The sequence below is a fragment of the Marmota marmota genome, unplaced genomic scaffold (assembly GCF_001458135.2).
Source record: "Marmota marmota marmota unplaced genomic scaffold, marMar, whole genome shotgun sequence".
Lineage (NCBI taxonomy): Eukaryota > Metazoa > Chordata > Mammalia > Rodentia > Sciuridae > Marmota > Marmota marmota.
The window spans coordinates 5,356,454-5,377,685 of NW_025999895.1; the positions used below are offsets into that span (position 1 = coordinate 5,356,454).

General features: G+C 50.2%; 1 protein-coding gene across 3 annotated transcripts in view; it reads right to left on the reverse strand.

The window, feature by feature from the left end:
* Positions 1–1,105: 1,105 nt before the first annotated feature.
* Positions 1,106–21,232, reverse strand: part of Unk (unk zinc finger) — a 33,884-nt gene continuing 13,757 nt past the window's right edge. For 2 of the 3 annotated variants that reach the window (XM_015504174.2, XM_048797851.1), the window contains 15 exons: positions 17,822–18,031; positions 16,543–16,719; positions 16,299–16,429; positions 15,620–15,755; positions 14,929–15,046; positions 13,619–13,703; positions 10,573–10,715; positions 9,987–10,187; positions 9,364–9,429; positions 8,736–8,910; positions 7,765–7,866; positions 7,444–7,632; positions 4,072–4,253; positions 3,229–3,486; positions 1,106–2,547 (listed from right to left, as the gene is read on the reverse strand). In XM_015504174.2, the coding sequence (XP_015359660.1) occupies positions 2,392–2,547; positions 3,229–3,486; positions 4,072–4,253; positions 7,444–7,632; positions 7,765–7,866; positions 8,736–8,910; positions 9,364–9,429; positions 9,987–10,187; positions 10,573–10,715; positions 13,619–13,703; positions 14,929–15,046; positions 15,620–15,755; positions 16,299–16,429; positions 16,543–16,719; positions 17,822–18,031 (2,329 nt within the window). In that variant the 3' untranslated portion in view covers positions 1,106–2,391. Of the gene's footprint in view, positions 2,548–3,215; positions 3,487–4,071; positions 4,254–7,443; positions 7,633–7,764; positions 7,867–8,735; positions 8,911–9,363; positions 9,430–9,986; positions 10,188–10,572; positions 10,716–13,618; positions 13,704–14,928; positions 15,047–15,619; positions 15,756–16,298; positions 16,430–16,542; positions 16,720–17,821; positions 18,032–21,232 lie in introns of all 3 variants that reach the window. The other variant, XM_048797852.1, reaches the window with a different exon arrangement.

The window sequence follows — 21,232 nt, forward strand, 5'->3', positions numbered from 1 at the left end:
GGGGAAGGGTGGTGGTGGCCATTATTGGAGAGACCCAAGGACTTTGGCTCTGGAATGAGCTGGCAGGCAGCAGGGCTGGCACCAATGGACAGCAGAAAAGACAATGTGACTGCGTCTGCTGAGGGTTCTTCCTTCAGGAGGTATCTATCACCTAGAAACTTTCTTAGAAAAAAAATAAAAATTAAAAAATTATCCACAGCCCTCTTAGGATTATCTGTTGGCATCCAGAGGGTCACCAAAGACTCAGGCCAGCTGGCCTCCTCATCCCTCAGGAGCCTCAAAGCTGCCCCCATGCCTCAAAGCAGGGAAGAGGGTATGGGCACAGCAGCCACAAGCAGGTGCTGAGGTGGCTAAAACACATGTTTTGACTGTGGGCTTTGGCAGATTTTATCAGGCCCATCAGTTATGGTGGTCACTGCCCAAGAGAGGGGCAGCTGTACCATGAGGCTGAGTGGCTGTTCTGGACAGCATAAGGGGCAGCCCCACTGAGGGGAAGGGGGCCCCTTGCACACTGGGAGTCCAGTGGTCATTTTAGCTGTGACCCAGATGAAGTCCCTTAACATCCAAATCAGTACAAGCTGATGGAAGAGCTGGAGCTGGGCAGTTCTGAGGTCATGTGAAGCCTGCTCTATTTTCTTTACCCCCAGCCCACAACCTGATGGGGAGCAGGGCAGAAAGACTTGGCGCCTAGAGCATGGGCCCCTCTGAAGGCAAGAGGCAGGGTACTTCCTCAGTGCCATTCCCTACTTATGCTGTTATGCAAACCATTCCAAAGGGACAGTATTGTCTACTGCCTTTTGGCAGTAGACAATAAAGAAACCACTCATAGCTGAGGAAAGACCTACACAGAACAGTTGCATGGCCTGGGAGCTATCAGTATTCAAGGCTAAAAGGTCACCTTCATGGTGGTCCCTGCAGGCCTGTCACAGGGCACTCAAGCTGTGGTGGACTCTGCGCCTGGACATGTCCTAGGCCTTGGCAGCTGCTTTGCCACACCTAAGGATGTGGGAGGAAGCCATTCCATGCCTGAGGCAGGGGTCCTGCCTGTCTCGAAGTTTGGAGGCCTGTGTTTGGGGACCCACACCCCCATGTAAATAAGTACCACTGCAAGTTCATATTTTATTTCCAATAGATCTGCTTTGTTGATTTTTGCATTTTTGTAAAAAAGGAGAAAAGTTTTCACTTAATTCATTGAAAGCCCTTTCGTGCTGAGCCCAAGGGGGGCCTGGGCCAGGGCAGACCCTTTGCAACCCTCTTGAGCCCACCCAACACCCAGAGCTGGGAGCAAGGTCACTTCCCTCTGCCCACTCTGCCCTCCCACCCCCGCTGCATCTCTTTCTGTACAGAACGACTTTTAAAATCGAAGCTAAGACACAATATACACTGGACAGCACACACACACATGCACACGGGCGTCTGCCTAGAATGGGCAGGACGTCAGCTGCACTCGGAGAGCACCAAGGAATGCATACGGAGCCCCTCTTGCCAGGAGGGCAGGGCCTGCGCCCCCTTGGTCCTCAGGCCGCACTCCTCCCCAACAATTGCCCTGCTAGCTGCCAGAGGGAGGGGGCGAACTGCACAGAGGCCACGCCAGAGAGGGGCCAGGGCAGGGACAGCTGAGGGCAGTGCCAGCCTGGCAGGTGGCCCTGGGGCCAGGAAGGCTGTTCCGGGGAGCCCAAGAGGGAAGAACTGAGGGGGACATAACTGGGCCTTGCCCCTCAAGGGGCTTCAAGGGCCCAACTTGGGAGGGGGCTGGCCCTGTAGCTTTGGCCTGCCAGCCCTCGCCATGGTCCCCAGGACTAAATACACATTTGGTAAACCTAGGAGCTTGACTGGCGTCAACCCCCAGCACACCCTCAGGCCTCCCTGAGGCCCTCACATCTGGGAACCAGGTCCACCCACCCAGGGGGGCCTGGAGAGACAGGGTGAGCAGGGCCTGCCCTGAAGGCTTCTCCCCTCCCCTTTTCCCCTTCCAGCTTCCCACCCTTCCCCACTTAGGCCCCAAGAAGAAGTTAAAAATAGTTAGTTCCTACATAAAAAATACAGAAACAGATTCTCTGCCAAAAGGCCAGTGGGAGAAGAAGGGACTTTGTCTCTGAGCAGAAAGGGTGGGGAGCGGGCAGGGGAGGACTGCAAAATAGTCTTTTCTTTTAAAAAGTGCTTGGTAAGTCTGTTTTAAAGTGTGTGTCTATATCTATGTACAGATATACACACAGACACTGCATACGCTGGCCACCACGCATACCGGCACACACACAAATGTATACATGTACATAATCATATACATATACATACATACATACATACATACATATATATATATATATATATACTTTAAAGAGTTCTAGGTGAGAGATCTGGGTCCGGCCAGGCCAGGCCAGGCCTGCAAGGTCACGACTGGAGGGTATGGGCCCTGCCGGGTTGGCAGACAGGGCATTCACTGCCCTCGGCACACAGCTCGCACAGCACGGCGTGTTGGCACGGTAGCACCGCCCGAGTCTGCTCCTGACACTTAAGGCATTTCACCGACTGCATGTGGAACACAGCCTGCAGGGAAAGTGAGGTTGTGGTCACCAGCCTGGTCCCAAGTCAAGCAAGGAGTTCCCTTGACTCTCACTTGCCCTGTGGGAGGAGAAACTGAGGCCCAGAGCCCAACAGTGTGCTTATAGGACGCTGCTGGCAAGCAGGAGCAGGTGAGAGCTTGGGCTGCTCAGCTCAGGCTCTGCCCACCACTCTGAGTGGATCTGACTGGGGCCAGGGAGCAGGCTGGGGCTGCAGCCTCTGTGCCTTAGGCCTTCTCCTGACAGACATTCATGCCTCTTGACTCACTTTACCTCTTAGTGACTCTAGGCCCCCTAAGTGAGAAAAATGAAGCCTAGAGAGGATTGTGACATGCCAAGGGGCCTGGTTGCTGAGACCTACTGCCAGCTCTTTCCACAAGGGCACATGGCTGATGGGGACCCAACAGGGCATCTAGCAATGCAGACAGGAAAGCCCTCACTGCTGACATGCGGAGAGCTACAAGAGGATGCCACCCAGGGCCCAGGCACACGAATGCAGCTTAGGTCAAGAATACTAGGAACGGGCACTGCTGCCCATGCTGGCTTAGTGCTGGGCAGAGGCTCTCAGAAGACTGGCTGTCCCTGGAGCAGCTGGACTGGATCAAGGGTCCCAACACTGGCTGAAGCCATGGTGTGCACCCAGTGCTCCCTAACCTCCAAGGCTGACCTTGTCCACTTGTTCCAGATGGGCCCGCAGCTGCTTCTGGAGGGAGTAGAGAGTAGAGAGCGAGAGTGCCTCCAGGTCAGGGAAGGTGGGCAGGGCCTGGGGGTCAGGCCCTGCATGCAGCCGCTCTAGCTCTTCCTGGAGCTTCTTCACCTGCACCTCCAGCGCATCCCGCTGTTCCCGAGCCAGCTCGCATTCAGCACCTGCCGCACTGGCCCGCTCGCCGGCCTCCTCTGCCTCCTTCTTCCAGGCATCACAAGCCTGTGGGCCCAACACGCAGCGCCTCATCACGATGGCCCCCTGCCCCTGCCCCCCTGCCCCCCAGAGAGCATCTCTGGGAGCCTGTGTGGGCCACTCTGGCTGTAGGGCCTGCTGGGAAGCTGGGCCTGCTGTCTGGGGAGGGGGCAGGGAGGAGGCTGACGCTGCCTGCAGAGGAGAGAGGTTTCAGGACCTGCAGGAGACCCTCCTTCCACGGGCAGGGCCTAGCATGGCAGGGCTCACACCCTGCCAGAACTCCCAAGGGCAGTTAGGCCCTCTGTCCAGCCACAGCCTATCTCAGAACCTAGGACCCTGGAGCCCTGGGAGTTGGGTCTTCCAGGAAAGAGCAGGTGGCTCTGCGGCTAGATGACACAAACAGCTCTCAAAAGAAAATCCAGGCTTGTGGCACTAGCCACCCCAGTGACCCAACTGGCAGGGTCAGTCCTCCACAGGGAGAGAGGGCCAACAAGTTTCTGTTCTCTTCTTTGGGTCCCAGGTTCCCCCCACCCCCATGCCTGCTCTGGGTAGGCTGGGCTTAGGCTGGATGACACCAGGCATTAGGGATGGCAGGTAGTGTGGGGCTAGTACCTGCTTGGCCTGCTTCCAGGACTCTTCCCACTGCTTGATGGTCCCGTTGGCTTCATCTAGCTCTTGCCGAAGCCGGGCCAGCTCAGCAGCCCCTGGCCCTGATAGGAAGGCAGGGGAAGTCCCTGGGGAGAAGCTTCCAGAGGCAAAGTGCTCCCAGATGCTGCTGTTCATTCCATTCAGACCTGCCCCAGGAAGGGGAGGAACATCAGCTGTGGAGGACTTGGGCCTGGCCACCCCTGCCTGGGAGTTTCTAGGGCTGGTTGGACACTGGGTGGGCATGTCAGGCCAGGGTGTTTTGCAAACACGGGTCAGTAGACTGTAAAGGTGCCCTGGGCTGAGTTACAGACCTAGACCTCAGTGCTTCCTGCTCCTTAATGGCTCTTCTTATGAGTCTTAGTGTTTTCATCTGTACCTTGGGTCCCATCACTAGCCTGACTAGGGGCTCAGGAAGCATTACAAGGGAGGGCATTGTGAAGGCCCCTACTGGTGACAACTGGTAGTGATGACATCACTAGAAATCTAAAGGGCTAGAGCTCAGAGAGCTTTCTTGTACCTAGTGTGAGGCCTGAGAGGGTCCTGGATGACAAGATTAGGAGGAAGAGATATGGGAGAGGAGCCACTGGACAGCACCTTATGTGATAAAAGGGCTGGAGCAGGAGAAGCCAGGGAGCCTTGGCCTCCTTGTTTTACAGAGGACAATGAGACAGGATGTGCTATAAGAATCTCAGAAATCTGGGTGTAGTGGTGCACACCTGTAGTCCCAGCTACTTGGGAGACTGAGGTAGGAGTATCACAAGTTTAAGATCATCCTCAGCTACTTAGCGAGACCCTGCCTCAACATAAAAAGAGAAAAATGGAGCCAGGTGTGGTGGCACATGCCTGTAATCCCAGCAGCTTGGGAAGCTGAAGCAGGAGGATCTCCAGTCCAAAGCCAGCCTCAGCAATTTAGCCAGACCCTAAGAAACTCAGTAAGACCCTGTCTCTAAATAAAATACAAAAAAAAAAAAAAAAGGGATTTGGCTCAGTGGTTAAGTGCCCCTGGGTTCAATCCCTGGTACCCATAAATAAATGAATGAATAAATAAAATGTGCTGGGGATATTGCTGTTCAGTGGTAGAGCACTCTTGGGTTCAATCACTAGTTTAAAAAAAAAAAAAAAATCATACAAATGGTGAGTGGTGTCTGCTCTTCCCAGTAGGCAAAGCTGCCACCCACCTGCCCACTCATTCAATTAACAGTAGGACAGTAATACCTCCTGCCCTGCTCTTTGGCCCCCAGGGCACCCCTTGCTTCCTGGCAGACTCATCTTCATCTCTGGCTTCCTTTAGCCCACACATATTATCCTTCCCCACTAATCTAGCCAAGATGTTCCAGAACCAGATTTCAAACATTCTGTCCTCAGAGCAATACAAATGATTGATACAAGAAGATGTTTTCCTGTGGAGCTTCTGCAGTGTGCACTGTCTGTCTGTGAACCTGGGTCCTCTGGATGAGTGCACTGACATGACTGGCCCAGCCTGCCCGCACCTCTCGGGTAGGTGGCATTTACTCTGTTGGAGAGGAGCCACTTCTTTAGAAAGTGTACTCAACTGCTCTGTCCACATAAGGTCCTTTTGGGATCCCAATATCTGCACTTCTGCCTCCTGCCCTGGTGTCAGAGACCACTAGGTTGACTGCTCAGTATGACTAAACTGGTGAAAACACATGTGGGCCAGTAGGCAGGGCTCCATCAAGATGCCTCTGCAACATGGGCAAACCAGAAACATGACCCGGTGGTGGACATAATCCACCCCAGAGAACCTCTTCCAAACTGGGAAGGTACTAGGAAAATCCCTGGAATGAGAGGAAGTCCCCACAGCTGATCAGAATTTTTTTTCCTCTTTTTGTGGTTTTGGGAATGGAACCCAGGGCCTTATAAATACGAGGCAAATGTTTTTTATATTCCTGAGCTACAAATTAGAACTTCAAAGGGCTCTCTGATTGATAGAAGGTCCTGACCCTCAGAGGAGGGCAGTCCTGGCCAAGGAATACCTGCTGGGGAAGTGGCTGTGGGAGAGGCTACTGCTGCTCATTGAGAGGCACCCAAGCTGGGGATTAAGTGTTTTATGCCCATTACCTCAGTGAATATTCCTATAGCCCCACAGGAGACCAGACCCTGGCCACTGGACCTGGAGGGTCTTTGAGGGGCCCAGTGCCCAATATTTTAATAATGCTGGGCTGGGCAAATAGCCCACTGGGCTAGCTCTGGGGCCCCCTGTACCTTTGCCTAGAAGAGCACCCTGACTTTGGGGTGGGTCTGTGCCACATTCTCCCTTGGTCTCCTGTGACCCTGGTGTGAATGTCTTCTGGGAGCTCTGGGTGACTAGGGGAAAAAAACTGATTAATTTATTTCTCTGTGACACGGGGGATCAAAGCCAGAACTCACCAGTACTAGGCAAGCATTCCACCACTAAGCTAAACCCCTCGTCCTTATTTGTTTTTGTTTTTCACCAGGCAAAACCACACTGAAAGCTAGACGTTGGCTGTGGTGATTCCAAGACCACTACTGTTTGCTGCACTAGCCTGTCCTGGTACTTCTTTAAGGCAGAGGCTGAATCATTTGCCCAGGATCATAGAGTGGTAGAGCCTTACAGTCTAGACCCTGCTCTGGGACTGGGGGTTGTAGCTCAGTGGTAGAGTACTTGCTTATTAGCACATGTAAAGCACTAGGGGGTTCAATCCTCAGTGCTACATAAAAATAAATAAATACCGCTGGGGATGTGGTTCAAGCAGTAGCGCGCTTGCCTGGCATGCGCAGGGCGCTGGGTTCGATCCTCAACACCACATAAAAATAAAATAAAAATATGTGCCCACCTAAAAAATAAATAAACAAATATAAATAAATAAATAAATAAAAGGGAGCTGGGTGCAGTGGTGCATGCCTGCAATCCCAGCAGCTTGGGAGGCTGAGACAGGAGAATCTCCAGGTCAATGCCAGCCTCAGCAAAAGCGAGCCACTAAGCAACTCAGTGAGACACTTAAAATACAATATAGGGGGCCGGCGTTATGGTTCAGTGGTAGAGCACTTGCCTAGCAAACATGAGGCACTGGGTTCAATCCCCAGAACCACATAAAAAAAATACTAAATAAAGATATTGTGTCCATCTACAACTAAAAAATGTTAAAAAAAAAATATATATATATATACAATATAGGGCCAGGATGTGGCTCAGTGGTTGACAGCCCCTGAGTTCAATCCCCAGTACCCCCAAAAAAGGTCTAAAAAAGTAAAACAAATAAAAAAACACTTCTCTGACCTCTAGCCTGGGTGATGTGCCAAGCAAAGAGTGGCCAAAAGCACATTCTAAAAATTCTTGCCCTAGTCCCCTCTTACCTAAAGATCCATGTGACGCTGAGGTCCCCAAAAATGTGTTTTCTGACTGGCTCAGGTGACCCTGGGGCTGCTGTAGAAAATGTGAAGAGAGGCTGACAGGAGGAGAGGGGGACGCAGAGTGGAAGGAGGTAGAGCTGCCCAGGGAGCCAGGGATATTCACAGGTGCAGAACTCTGCAGCAAACTGCCACCTATAAGAGGAGCCCCGAAGGGCAGGCTGGGTGAGGGCCAGGCAAGCCATATGGGCCACACAGAGCAGGTGGCCTGGGCTAGCTGGGACCGAGGCATCCTCCAGGCCACCCTGCCCACCCAGTGCCCAGTACCGATTGTGATGCTGCTGGGGTGGGGCACTGTGCTATTATCGAAAGTCTTCTCCAGGGCAGCCACCCCAAACTCGTTCAGGTCCAGATCATCCAAGGCAGATTCTAGGGACAGAGAGACCAGGATGTGGGCCTCTCAGGGGCCACAGTCCAGGCTCTAATCCCTACCTGACCCAGACCTCCTCATATCCTGCCCGCCATGTGCCTTTGCTCAGGATCTCCTGGAACACTGACCCTTGATGCCTGCCCTGTCCAGCCCCAGGGTCCTCCTTTCTGAAGTCTTCTTTGACATTTCATGGAGGAATCAAGTCCCAATCCAGGGTCCCTGCCTCTGATGGAGAATGTCTTATGATGTTTCAGGATGTGTGTCTCACCCTGAGCTCAGAGGTCTCTGGACTCTCTGTGGCCAGTACATAGTAGGTGATCAACAAATGCCAACACCCACTACTGAAGTGGCCTGGGAGGGAGGATGGGGACAGTTTCCCTCCTAGAGGCAGAGAACAGCACATCATCATCTCTGTCTCCTCAGTGTTTGCCATGGTACCTGCCAAAAAGTGGGCACCCGTAAATGAGTGATGAAGGAAAGGAGCACAGATGGATGACTGCTTGCTGCTGGGGATGAAACCCAGGATCTGTGTATGCTGAGTGACACCCCAGTCCAGGGTGTCACTCTAAGGACAGTTGTGCTCATAGTTTACTTCATAGGATACCCAGTAAAAGAATAATTAGGATAGCATGATCCATGTCTTGGGATAAGCCTATCTCTAGCTGCATGAAAAAGCTCCAAGAGCTAAGTCTTGGGCATATATTTGGAACTCATTTTCCCTTCAGCTTGAAGGGCCCAAGTGTCCTTCTGACTCTGCCAAGCCAGATATCTAAGGTAACTAGTGTGCTGATCTGAACTCACTTCAGAGACCTTATGTCTCTGACTCCAGGCCTAGAACTGGGCTTGCAAACAGACCCAGCCTAATTACCTATGACCGATTCTACCGTGTCACTGGTGGGATAGAAGGGCAGAGCGTTTGCATTCATGCCAGGGACGCTGCTGGTGCCTGCAGGGCTGGGGGGTGTGGCTGCCAGGCTGGAGGTGATACTGGAAGAGATGCTTGAGGTCAGAGGGCTGCCCACAGGGAGGATGCCCAGCACGTCCTGCAACGAGAGTGAGGAGAGGCAATGGGATGCCTGCTTGTGGAGGCAATAGCCAGGGGCTAGGACAGGCCAGCAGGAGCACAGGGAAGTGGCTCCTCCCAGCTCTTAGCTGGCCTCCCCAGGCTCAGGCAAGTTGTATCCCCCAGCTTATTAGGAGGCTGGAAGTAGAAGAATGTGGCCTGGAGGCTGCAAGCCCCCAGTCAGGGGAGGAGTAGGTGCCATGCATAGTAAGGTTTATACTCCCTTAAAATTCCACCTGATGGATGGATCTGTCTAGAAGGGGAGGGACTCCAGACCTGAGCCTCATCTTCTCTGAATGTGGGGCTGGGTCTAATTCCTACCCTAGCTTGTGGGGACAGTGGTGTTCTCACTCCCAGCAGCCTGCTAGGGTTCTGGGCCTGTTCTGTCCATGGCAGGTACCAGAAGGGAAAATGGAGGTTGAGAATTCTGTACCTGTTTGGGCTGAAGCAGAGGCTGCTCTTGACTCCTGGGCTCTAGTGAATGGGGTTTCAGTTTGGTCTGAGAGAGAAAGGTCAGGGAACAGGAGGTAAATGTGGTGGGAGCTCAGAGTCCAGGAGTACACCTGACCCCACTATGACCACCAGGGGCAAGTGGCGGTGGCAGATTCCTGTTACTTGCCATGCATCCCTTTAACACCCCCCCCCCCCCGCCCCAATACACACATTCCTTCCATTATTCTAAGCTGGGAGCTGCCCCTCTCCACCTAGATAAGCCCAGGTTTCTCTCTAGGTCCAGTCAGAGACCCACCCCTGTCCCACCCTCAGGCCCTGCCATAGCAGGAAAAGGACTGAGCTCTGATGGAATTCCTACTCCTTTACTGACTAGCTCTGTGGCCCTAGAGAAGCTGCACAGCCTTTAAAGCCTTCCTGTCCTTGGTTGGGAATCGATATTACTCACTCTTCTTGGTTCTGAAAAGGCTGAGGTCAGAGAATCCTACCTCCCAAGCATCCTTCCCAGAGTGTGGCCAGGCCTCTCCTCCAAGTTTCCCTCAACTCAGGCAGGAGAAGGCCAAGCTCACTGGGCTTAAGTATCCTGTCACCCTGCTTATCCCTTACCTGGCATTTGAAAGTTTTCAGGTACTCGGCTCCCACCTGGTCTTCCCTCTCGAAGCCAGGAGCTTTCTTGTAGCTGCCAGGGGCTAGACCAGCCTCCCCAGGAAAGACGAGACCCTCCAGGTTTGGTGGCTTCCTACCAGGGCCCGGTGGGGAGCCACACAGGTTGGATGGGCTGCCCAGGCTGCTGCTCCTGCAGAGGAGCTGCAGAGGATGGGGAGCTGGTGGGCATGATGGCTGGGGACATGGTCCACCCTTCATCCCCACCTCAAAGTCAGTCTTCAGCAAGGGGCTCAGTTCCATTTCCATCTGCCAACGGGCAGCAATAAGTACTCAAAAACCCTGAGCCTCATGGGGGACTTGGAGGGGAGGAGTGACAGAAGGCTCTGTCTCAGCCCTATCCAAGCTAATCAGCACCAAGGCTGTGCTGCCCCACTTTGACAGGACCCTGGGACAGAAAAGGCAGAACCATTTGTCCAGAGGACAAATGTCAGGGTCTCCTCCCAAGCACAGGCTTAGGGAGCATGAGAGGCAGGAATAGCTCCTGGGCAGGCACAGTGCCCACCCATTCCCCAGGACAGGCACGTACAGCGCTGAGGTCGGGGGCATGCGGGCTGGAGGGGCTCACAGGCACCGAGTCTCCAGCAGCAGATGGCATGTACAAGATGGGACCTGGCTGGGTGGGGCTGGACACAGCTGAGGAAGGCTGCAGGTCGTCACTTAGGGGTGGCTCTGTAAAAGAAGGACAGGGGTCAGCAGGCTACTGAGCTAGCTCAGTCCCATGCTATCTTCTTCTTCTTCTTTTTTTAGTTGTCAATGGACTTTACTTTTTTATATGCTATGATGAGAATTGAACCCAGTGGCTCACACATGCTAGGCACTCCACCACTGAACCTCAACCCCAGCCCGCATGCTATCTTCTGCATCTCCCTGCACCTAAGAAGAAGGTTCCTATATCATTTCCATCGAGACTGAGTCTTCTGCACTTACTATGTGCCAGATGTGGGTGCCAGCACTTTGCATTAACTGTGAAGCTCTATAGTGACCACAAAACACAGGATTATTAATGTCTCCACTTTATAGATAAGGAAACTGGGTTAAATCTACCAAGGTGACAGAGCTAAGAACTGAGATGTGATCCTTCCTATTCAGCACTTCTCTTTGGTATAGATCAGCAGGCACTCTATCACTGAAAAAACTTATTATTTTTTTTAAGTCCTGGGGATGGAACCCAGAGTCTCATGCATGCTCAGCAGGCACTCTACCACTGAGCTATACATCCCCAGCCCCTCTCTGTGGTATCTCAATTGCAGTCTCAATAGGGACCATCTCTGTACTCCAAATATGCTTCTCTCTTTCAAGGGCCCTGGTTTATTCTTCACTCTTAATATTTTTAGGTGTAGATAGACACAACACAATGCCTTTATTTTTATGTGGTGTTGAGGATCAAACCCGGGTCCCGCCCGTGCTAGGAGTGCTCTACCGCTGAGCCACAATCCCAGCCCAATATTCTTCACTCTTAACAGGGCTGTCACGCCTTGCTTCCTCTCTGAGACTGGAGTGGTGGCCTGGTGTAAAACGTATCTGTGCTGTCCCACACACAGCCACAAGGCACCTGTAGCTACAGCTACTGAGCACTTGAAATGGGTTGGTCGGATCTGAAATGTACTGCAAGTATTAAAATATATATCGGGTGCTAGTTGGGAGGCTGAGGCAGGAAAGACCAGCCTGGACAACTCAGAGAGACTCTGTCTCAAAATAAAAAATAGAAAGAGGGCTGGGGTTGTAGTTCGGTGGTGGAGCGCTTGCCTCAAACGTGTGGGGCCCTGGGTTCGATCCTCAGCACCACATAAAAATAAAGACATTGTGACAATCTACAACAACAAAACAAACAAACAAACAAATAAATAAATAAAAATGGGTGCAGATATATCTCAGTGGTAAAATATCTCTGGGTTCAATTCCCAGTTAGAAAAAAAAAAGAGCAGGAGATGGTGATAGAGCACCCCTGGGTTTAATCTCTAATATGGCCAAAACATAAATAAATAGGGGCTTGGGGTTGTGGCTCAGTAGCAGAGTGCTTGCCTCAAATGTGAGGCACCGGGCTCGATCCTTAGCACCACATACAAATAAATAAACAAAATAAAGATATTGTGGCCATTCCATCTATAACTAAACAATAATTTTAAAAAGATTAAAAAGAGGGACTGGAATTGTGGCTCAGTGGTAGAGTACTTGCCTCATGTGTGAGGCACTGGGTTCAATTCTCAGCACCACATATAAACAAATGAATAAAATAAAGGTCCATCAACACTAAAATAAATATTTAAAAAAAAAAAAAATTAAGGGCTGGGGATGTGGCTCAAGCCGTAGCACACTCGCCTGGCATGCATGCGGCCCGGGTTCGATCCTCAGCACTACATACAAACAAAGATGTTGTGTCTGCCGAGAACTAAATATTAAAAAAAATAATAAAAATAAAAAATAAAAAGGCGCATGGGTCTGGAGATGTGGCTCGAGCGGTAGTGCGCTCGCCTGGCATGCGTGCGGCCCGGGATCGATCCTCAGCACCACATACAAATAAAGACGTTGTGTCCGCTGAAAACTAAAAAACAAATATTAAAAAATTTCTCTTTAAAATAAATAAATAAATAAATGAACAAACAAACAAATAAATAAATAAAAAGGCGCTAGGGTTGTGGCTTAGCAGTAGAGCACTCACCTAGCACATGTACGAGGCGCTGGGTTTAATCCTCAGCACCATATAAAAATAAATAAAGGTATTGTGTCCAACTGCAACTAAAAAAAAATATTAAATAAAAATAAAATAAAATAAATAGAATAAAAATCAGAAGTCCAAGACTTAGTAAAAAAAAAAATTTTTTTTATTTCTTGATTGAACCCACCAGGGGTGCTTTACCACTGAGGTACATCCCCAGTCCTTTTAAACTTTTATTTTAAGACAGGGTCTTTCTAAGTTGCTGAGGCTGGCCTTGAATTTATAATTCTCCTGTCTCAGCCTCCAGAGTGGCTGGGATTACACATATATACCACCACACTTGGCAAAAAGTAAAATATCTTGATTCATTTTTTTATATTGATTACCTATTAAAAAGGCAACATTTTGTGTCAGGCTACCTAAAAATGTTAAAATCAACTTAACCTGTTTTCTTTGCTTATCTTAGTATGTTACTCAGAACTTTAAAATGACATACAGGGCCACATTATATTCAGACTGGGTAGCTTTGTTCTACAGGACTGAGCACAGCTCGGTAGAGAAGAGGTTCAAGTTCCATTAATGATGTCTGTCATGGGTGACATGGGGTGGCTGGTGAAATCTGCCAACTTGGATACGGGGAAACATAGTACCTTATTTTTCCTAGGACTGCTAGGACCAACCAAGGGGGTGGTTCCTATTGTCTCTGTCTCATGACCTTGGAAGTTCCAGGTTTTAAGGCCAGTTCCAGAAGGGCAAGGTAATGGGACTTTCGGTGGGAACAGGGCCTGCTGCTGGCAGATAAGGACTCCTGTGCATGGCCTGCTGCCAGGTGCTGGTCCTCTGCCTGAGCCTGAGCAGAGGGTTAGAGGAGGGGAGGAAGGAGAGGGTACTGTCCAGGGCAATGGGAACAGCATACGTTCTACATGAGCAAAGGCGCAGAAAGGTCCTCGGGGACAGCTCCCTGACTGCTGCATGTCATTGCACTTGGTGGATTTGTAGATCTGGAAGAGACAAAGCAGAGCAGAGACCAGTCAGACTCAGCCAAGAGTAAAAGGCAGGCTCCCCCTCCTTGAATAGGATAGACTAGCTTGGGCCTCTCTCCACCAATCTCTTATTCAAACTCCTGCACCTAGAAAGTACAGCCCTCTGTCACCCCCACTGCCACCAATGTCCTCCTTGGTCCATCCAGCCTCATGAAGGCACTGGCTCCACTCCTGATCTTGACCAGGGCTATGCTTTTAAGTATGCCAACACCTGAAGCAGCACACAGCCACTCCCAATGTGCCCTCTGCCTGGGTACCCTGGGTTGTGGTCTGTACTAGCTCTAACCTCCCATTCTGCTGTCTACAGCAACATGAGGTCATCTCTGTCTCAGTGTCTCTCTCAAGGTGTCCTGGCTTCCATGGACCCAATGGCAGAGACAGCATGTACCTCTTTGTTGCACAAGACATAGGAACAGGGCTGGGTTGTGGCTCAGCGATAGAGCACTGGCCTCTCACATGTGAGACCCTGGATTCGATCCTCAGCACCATATAAAAATAAAGAACAATATAAAGATATTGTGCCCATATATAACTAAAAAATATTAAAAAAAAAAAAAAGACATAGGAACAGGGCTGGTGTAGCACAGTGGCAGAGCACTTGCCTGGCATGTGCAAGGCGCTGGGTTCGATCCTTAGCACCATCTACACATAAAATAAAGGCATTCTGTTCATCTAGAACTACAAAAAAATTAAAAAAAAATAAAGTAAATCTAAAAAAAAAACAAAACAAACAAACAACAAAAAAAAAACATAGGAACACTGACAAGGCCCAGGTGGGCAGGGGAACTGTGTTAGGGAGTTGCTGTCTCCTATTCTCTGATCTGGGGCAAGACAGCTAGAAGGGGCTTTTTCATTTTTTAAATCCTAGTGTCACTGGATTATAATCACAATGAGTGGCATGAAGCCCAGAATGGCTAGGCCATCATACTTAGCCCATATCCCCCATGTCAAGCAACCTCAGAAACAAACTAAAGTAGAAATCTGTAACAGGTGGATGGGCTCAGAACAAGAGAAGCAGCATGCTTAGGAGTCAGGCTTTTGCAGACTCTGCCTGAGGATCCCTCTATCAGGTTGGTACCAGCAGCTGCCTTCACCCTCTTTTGTCTCTTTCCTGGCTTCTGAAGGGGTATGCTAACAATCCATGGTCCCTCAAAAGACTTCAGTCCCCAACCTAAGGACGCACCTCCGGGTGGAACTGCTGCTCTGTGCGGGTATGGCAATACTGGCAGGCATCTCCGTTCTCACACTTGCCGGGATCTCCCCACTCGTCCCCATGTTTGACATTTGGACAAGGAGACGACCTGGTCCAACAAAGGAAGGGTCAGATGGAGGAAAAAGACGATGAGATCAGGGCCTAGAAGGTGCCATTTGGATACCTGCTCTGGGCCCCTCTCTGGTATCCCTGCCTTACAGGGGCAGGTGCAGAAATGGAAAAGACCAACTGCAGAGTGAAGGCCTTACTAGTGCCAACAGCCAGGCTGATCCTCCAGCCCAGACTGGCTGCATCACCAAGGAGGGCCCTGAATGCTCCCCTTGGCTAGGAGCTGAGCCCACACCAGCCTGAGGAGAATTATGCCACAGCCATGACCACACTTCCCATACTGTGGCCTGGCCCTGCTCTAGCTCACACCCTGCAGGCCCAGAAATGGATGGGCCTCAAACTGATCAGGGTTTTTATTCATGCAAGAGCTGGTCTAGGCTCCCACTGTTCAGCCATTCATATTAGTCCCTCCCCTAAATCTGAGTCCTATGACCCTGTAATCCCCAGGACTGGCCTCCCCATCTTCCTGAGAGCCACAGTGGTAGCAGCCTCAGCCATGATCCCTTCCCTGCCACTCCTCCCTCCCGTGGCTGGCCTCCTGGGGCCAAAGGACCTGTATTTGTGCTTCCGGGGGCTCCGCCGCCGGTCCTTGCTGTTGTGGTAGTAGGGACAGGCATAGCCCTGGCGGCACAGCCGCGGGGGCTTCTTGCACGGCTCCGTCTTATAGTTCCCCAGCACATAAGCGGTCTCTGCACAGGGGGCCAGAGGGCAGGGGTCAGGGAGTGGAGCTGGAACACCCAAGAACAGGAGGAGTCGAGTGGAGGGAAGGAAAGGAGAAGCCACTGGAAAAGGGTAGTGGAGCTGAGGTTCCCATGACAGGTATGAGCAGGCACCTCCTTACAGGCCATGGGCACACTGAAGAGGTCAAAGCCAAGGCTGAGAGTCCAATTAGCTAAGCAGGACACTATCCCTCACTGGAGACACTCACAACTCAAAGGGCTTAAAGGGCTCCCATTGAGTGTGGAGAACACATGCACGTGTACTTACATATGTGCATGAAAACCTGAGGTATCTTGGGAACACGGTGTATCTGGGAAAGTCCCTATAAGTGCCTTTTGAATCGCAGGTATGAGGGATGAGAGGGCAGGGTGGCTCCCAGAAGAGGTGGTAGCTTTGGTTGGAAAAGGTAGTAGGTAATTGTGAATTGAGCTCTTAGGGCAGCTATGGGCAGCAAAGGGGAGGGGGAAGAAGTCTTGCTGGAGGGAGCATGGCCACTTGTGTGGCGCCTATACCTTGCCAGCGAGGCTCCTCACTGAGGATTTTTTCTATCATTGCATGGCTTGCAGCCCCAGAAGACTGGCCTTCTATGCTGCTCTCTACTGTGGTCTGGCCATTCTGCAAGGCTTCCATGGCCTGGAGCTCCCTGGAAGAAGAAAGGAGAGGGTTGGGAAGAGGCATGAGAGCAGGAAACAGTACCATCCATTCTTTACAGTCACCACAAGTAGCCACCAGACCCCAGACCAGTATCTAGCCCACCTGATGTCATAGACAGGGGAGCGGAGGTCATGGGGCCCATGGGCAAAAGCACAGTGCAGGCCGTTCTTGGTGCAGTTGCCTTTTGAGTCGGTCTCGTGAATGCAGATTCCAGTTTTATAGTAACGAAGGTGGTACCTGCGCTCAGTGTCTCCTGTGGTCCTGTGCAGGAATGGGCACCTGGAACACAGTAATAGAAGTTACTCAGCTTTGCCCTTTGCAGCCTGGGCTGCTTTCCTCAACCCTACCCTTCCTCCAACCATTGAAATGTTGTCCCATGACTCAGAGGGGCAGTGACAGTTGCTCAAGGAGAAAGGCAACCTTGAGCTCTCCTGCTACCACGGCTCCATCACTTGAGTGCTATGGCCTGGATGGTCCAATAGACCTGGTATCCCTAAGCTGCCTGCAGAACAAACACTGCCCAGACTAGGGAATCTCAGAGAAATAATCAATCTTTGAGGCAGCCCCTCACATCCTGAGTGCTTCAACAGGCCCAGAAGAGGGACAACAAGCCTCCGACCTTTGTGAGAAAGAGAGACTGAGAGGCAGGGATGGTATGGTAGGCTGTATCCCCCTGGTGCCTCCCATCAGTCTCTGCAAGTTGAGACATGACAAAGCACGGCCAGTGAATATTCCCTTTGGGGATATATTTGTCATTACTAATATCTTTCTTTTTCAATAAGAGGGATCAAACCCAAGGGTGCTCTACCAATGAACTACATCCCCAGGTCTCACTAAGTTGCTGAGGCTGGCTTCAAACTTGTGATCCTCCCGTTTTAGTTTCCTGAGTGGCTTGGAGTACAACCATGTGCCACCATGCCTGGCTAGCAGTGTACTGTTCCTTTAGAGAAATCCGTGGAATGTTTAGGGTAAACAAATCAGGGAACTAGAGAGGCTCTCTAAACTGCCAGCCCTGGTGAGAACTGTGCAAGATGTAATGGGTGGTGGAGGGATAGGGAGAAGATCTGTGAGATCTGCAGGGGAGGATGAAAGAAGACACTGGGAGCCATCTGGGTTTAAATGCGGCCCCTTAGGCCTATGGAAGATAGACCTATTTTGGATTTCTGTAAAGTAGGAAAAGAAAAACAGAAAGCTCCCCATCCCCTATACCCTCAGGATGGCAGAGTCTGAGCCCAGGTTTAAGATACAAGAAGGCAGGCTGGGTGCAGATACTTCTTCCCAAAGCAGCCTCTGACTGGTGTTACAGAATCTGCCTGGCCTAGTCTTAGGGCAGCTGACTGATGAGATCTGGAGCTCCTCTGAGGGCAGGCTGGGCACTCACTCGTCGCCCTCTGGACAGAGGCCTGTTGCCTCGTCGTACTTGGTGCAGTAGACGTCAGGACTATAGTTGAAGGTGCCGTCACGACGGCGAATGGACCGGCGGCGCCGCTGGTTCACGAAGTGCCAGTGGAAACAGGTGTAGGGCCGATGCTGCGTACATTTGTGTTGCACAAAGAGTGGGCACTGCTCCGTACGGAACTCCTTCAGGTACCTGTAGAGAGAGACTGTGTGGAACAGGCCGGAAGCAAAGAGTGCTTCCCAAAAGAAGTTAGCCGAGTCCCCTGAGGGCCCTGCTCTGGGGTGCCAGTTCATTAGCACACACCAGAAGAGGCCCAAGGCTGAGGTTGGACTTCAGCGTTTGGATCTGTTCCAACATCCAGGTCCCAAGTCAGCCTGGAAAGCAGGAACCATAGGCCACAGGGCCCTTGGCAGTTAGCTGGCTGTGATCCTGAGTAGCAGCTTGGGGAGCCCTCCCCAAAGTTTCCCAGGTTGAGCCACCAATCATAGGAAAGGGCTATACAAGAGAACTGTGGCAGCCTCTTCCACACTTCCTGCAGGTCCCTGCTGCCCACACCAATTAGCCAATTCCCGGAAGCCTCCCCTGTTCCACCAGCAGGGCTGGTTTTAGGCACTAAGGGGAAGAATCTGCAGAAAAGCACATAGGGAAGGGCAGCTTTGGAACTGAAAGCCCGGATCAGAAGATGTCCCTCTGGACTACTGATTACTGTCCCAGAGATGTTTACTGGCACTGGCTGGGTAGGTGTTTAGGAAAAAGTTCACAGTGGCATTCTAAAGATACCCTCTCTCTCAGTCTGGCCTGTCCCTAGTAGTCTGACAAAGGAGGACCTGCAGCAGCTGAGGTCATGTACATCCTTGAGATTTATGGGCTGTCTGTCCACCTGGGTTCCTAGCATTTCATATAATTCTCCTCTGCCCAGTGTGTAAGACACCACCAAATCTCTCCCACTACCCACCCAGTGGAAGACCCCAGACCCGCTTACCCACTTACAGAAAATAGTGTTCTTCTGTGTTCTTGTTCATTACCTATGATCAAGTTGGGTTTTTCTTAGACTGGGGGCCTTGCGAGGGGGTGATGAGTGTAGTTCCTGTTATTTATTCTTTCATGTCTAACAGGCCACATGTCTAAATGCCTTGAGAGGGTATTTGGTGCCAGTGAGGAAGATGGTTGCAGAAGACTCAGAGGTTGTGTGCAGAAGGGAGTGTGGCAGGAAGAACAGCCTCATAGGAATCTACTGCTTGGGCTCTGAGCAGAGCCTGGATCTGGAGGGCATGAAACAGCAACTCTTGTCCAGATCCTTGGGGCCTTACTATTCTGTCCAGAAGGAAGGGAAGGGTGGGCAGATCCAGGACTGGGACTAATCAGGTAAGTTTTCTGTGCTGGGCACCATGGCATTAACCTGTAACAATCCCATGACTCAGGAGGCCGAGGCAGGAGGATCACAAGTTTGAGGTCAGCCTCAGCAATTTAGCAAGACCCTGTCTAAAAACAAAAAAATAAAAAGAAGTTGGGCTGAGGATGTGGCTCAAGTGGTAGCGCGCTCGCCTGACGTGTGTGGCCTGGGTTCGATCCTCAGCACCACATACAAACAAAGATGTTGTGTCCAACGAAAACTAAAATAAATAAATAAATATTAAAAAAAAAAAAAAGTATAAAAAAATAAATAAATAAATAAATAAATAAATAAATAAAAAGAACTGAGGATGGGGCTGGGGGTATAGCTCAGTGGCAGAGTGCTTGCCTAGCATGTATGAGGCACTGGATTTGATCCTCAGCTCTGCATACAAATAAATAAAGGTCCATCAACAACTAAAAAAATTTAAAAAGAAAAAAAAACTGGGGATGTAGATCAGAAGTAAAGAGCACCTAGGTTCAATCTCCAATTAAAAAAAAAAAAAGTACTCCACTGAGCTACCCTAGTCCAATAGGTTTTCTTTGAAACTAATGAAAAGTACTGAAATTTTTCCCAGTCTTCAAGTGTGAAGTCTTATTTCTGTGCAAGGGGGCAGGCAGAGGGTTTGATGCTCCTGAGGAACACAGATAGCAAAGTAAGAGGTAGTGGAGACTCCAAAGCCCTGCCATTCATTCAGCACATATTTAATGGGCACTTCTTGGGTGTAGGCACAATGGTAAGCAAGGAGGACAATAAGGAGCAGGTTCTTGTCCTTTAGAAAGCTCACATTTTTATGGAACATGCACTCAATTAAAAGGTGAAACCAATCAAGTGTGGAAAGAGTTATGAGGGCAGTTTGTTCAGGGTGCTTTGGGAACTCAAAAGGAGGATCCTCGACCCAGGCTGTAATGGGAAAGAGTAAGGAAAAGAGCAGAGCTAGTGTATTAAGAATTCAGGAAAGGTGTTTTAGGCAAAGGAAACAGTACGAGCTCAGAAACTGACTGCTTTCAAGAGTTCCAAGTTCCTCTGTGGAATGTGGGTGAAGCAGAGGAACTGGAAAAGGGAAATGAGATAGAGGTGGGGTGCAGGAGGCAAACTTTAGGAATTTCAGGGGCCCTAGGTATATTCTGAGACACTGGACAGAAATCTGGAAGGTTCCCTAAGGGCCTGATGCACTCCTGGCCTCTATGGCATTTGAATGAAAGGTCTTTCTTCTGTTTCCCTGTCCTTTTGGTTAGACAGAAAAGCTGTGCCCTCATGCTGCATGTAGGTATCAAGTTCTGACCCCGAGTCAAGGCACACGTCCCCAAATTACTATTTCAATTCCTCTCCTGGCAAATACATATTCTTTTTGACTCTTTTGACCCTCTAGGAAACAAATTCAGGAGGTAACAGGTAGAAAACAGGGAAGAGAGGAACTTTCATGAGAAGAGGAAGCTGAATCCAAAGCCAGGAGCAGAGAATGAAGGGGCACTTAGGATTGGCAGATTAAGTACAGGATATCCAGTTAAACTGGAACTTCAGACAAAAGACGAATAATTTTCTAACATAAGTATGTCTCACATATTTCACAAGACATACTTAAGATATGATCTGGTAGCTCAGGAGACTGAGGCAGGAGGCCTGCAAATTCAAAGTCAGCTTCAGCAACTTAGCAAGGCCCTGTCTCAAAATAAAATATAAAAAGGGCTGAGGATGTGGCTTGATGGTTAAGTGTCCCTGGATTCAATCCCTGATGCTGTTTAAAAAAAAAAAAAAAAAAAACTCAATCTATTAAAACTTCTACATTTTTTGTCAGTGTGCAATTTGCAAAATTGTTCTGCAAGTAGAATATATATGCATAAATGTTTAGCGTGAACATTTAGGATCTGTTAAATGATATATTATGCAAAAACAAGTAGCATTCAAAGGGCTGCCTGCCATGGTGGAAACTCGAAATCAAACTATTTCCTTCTAGTGCCCTAAACAAGATAGCCATTTTTAACGAATTGAAAATTTAA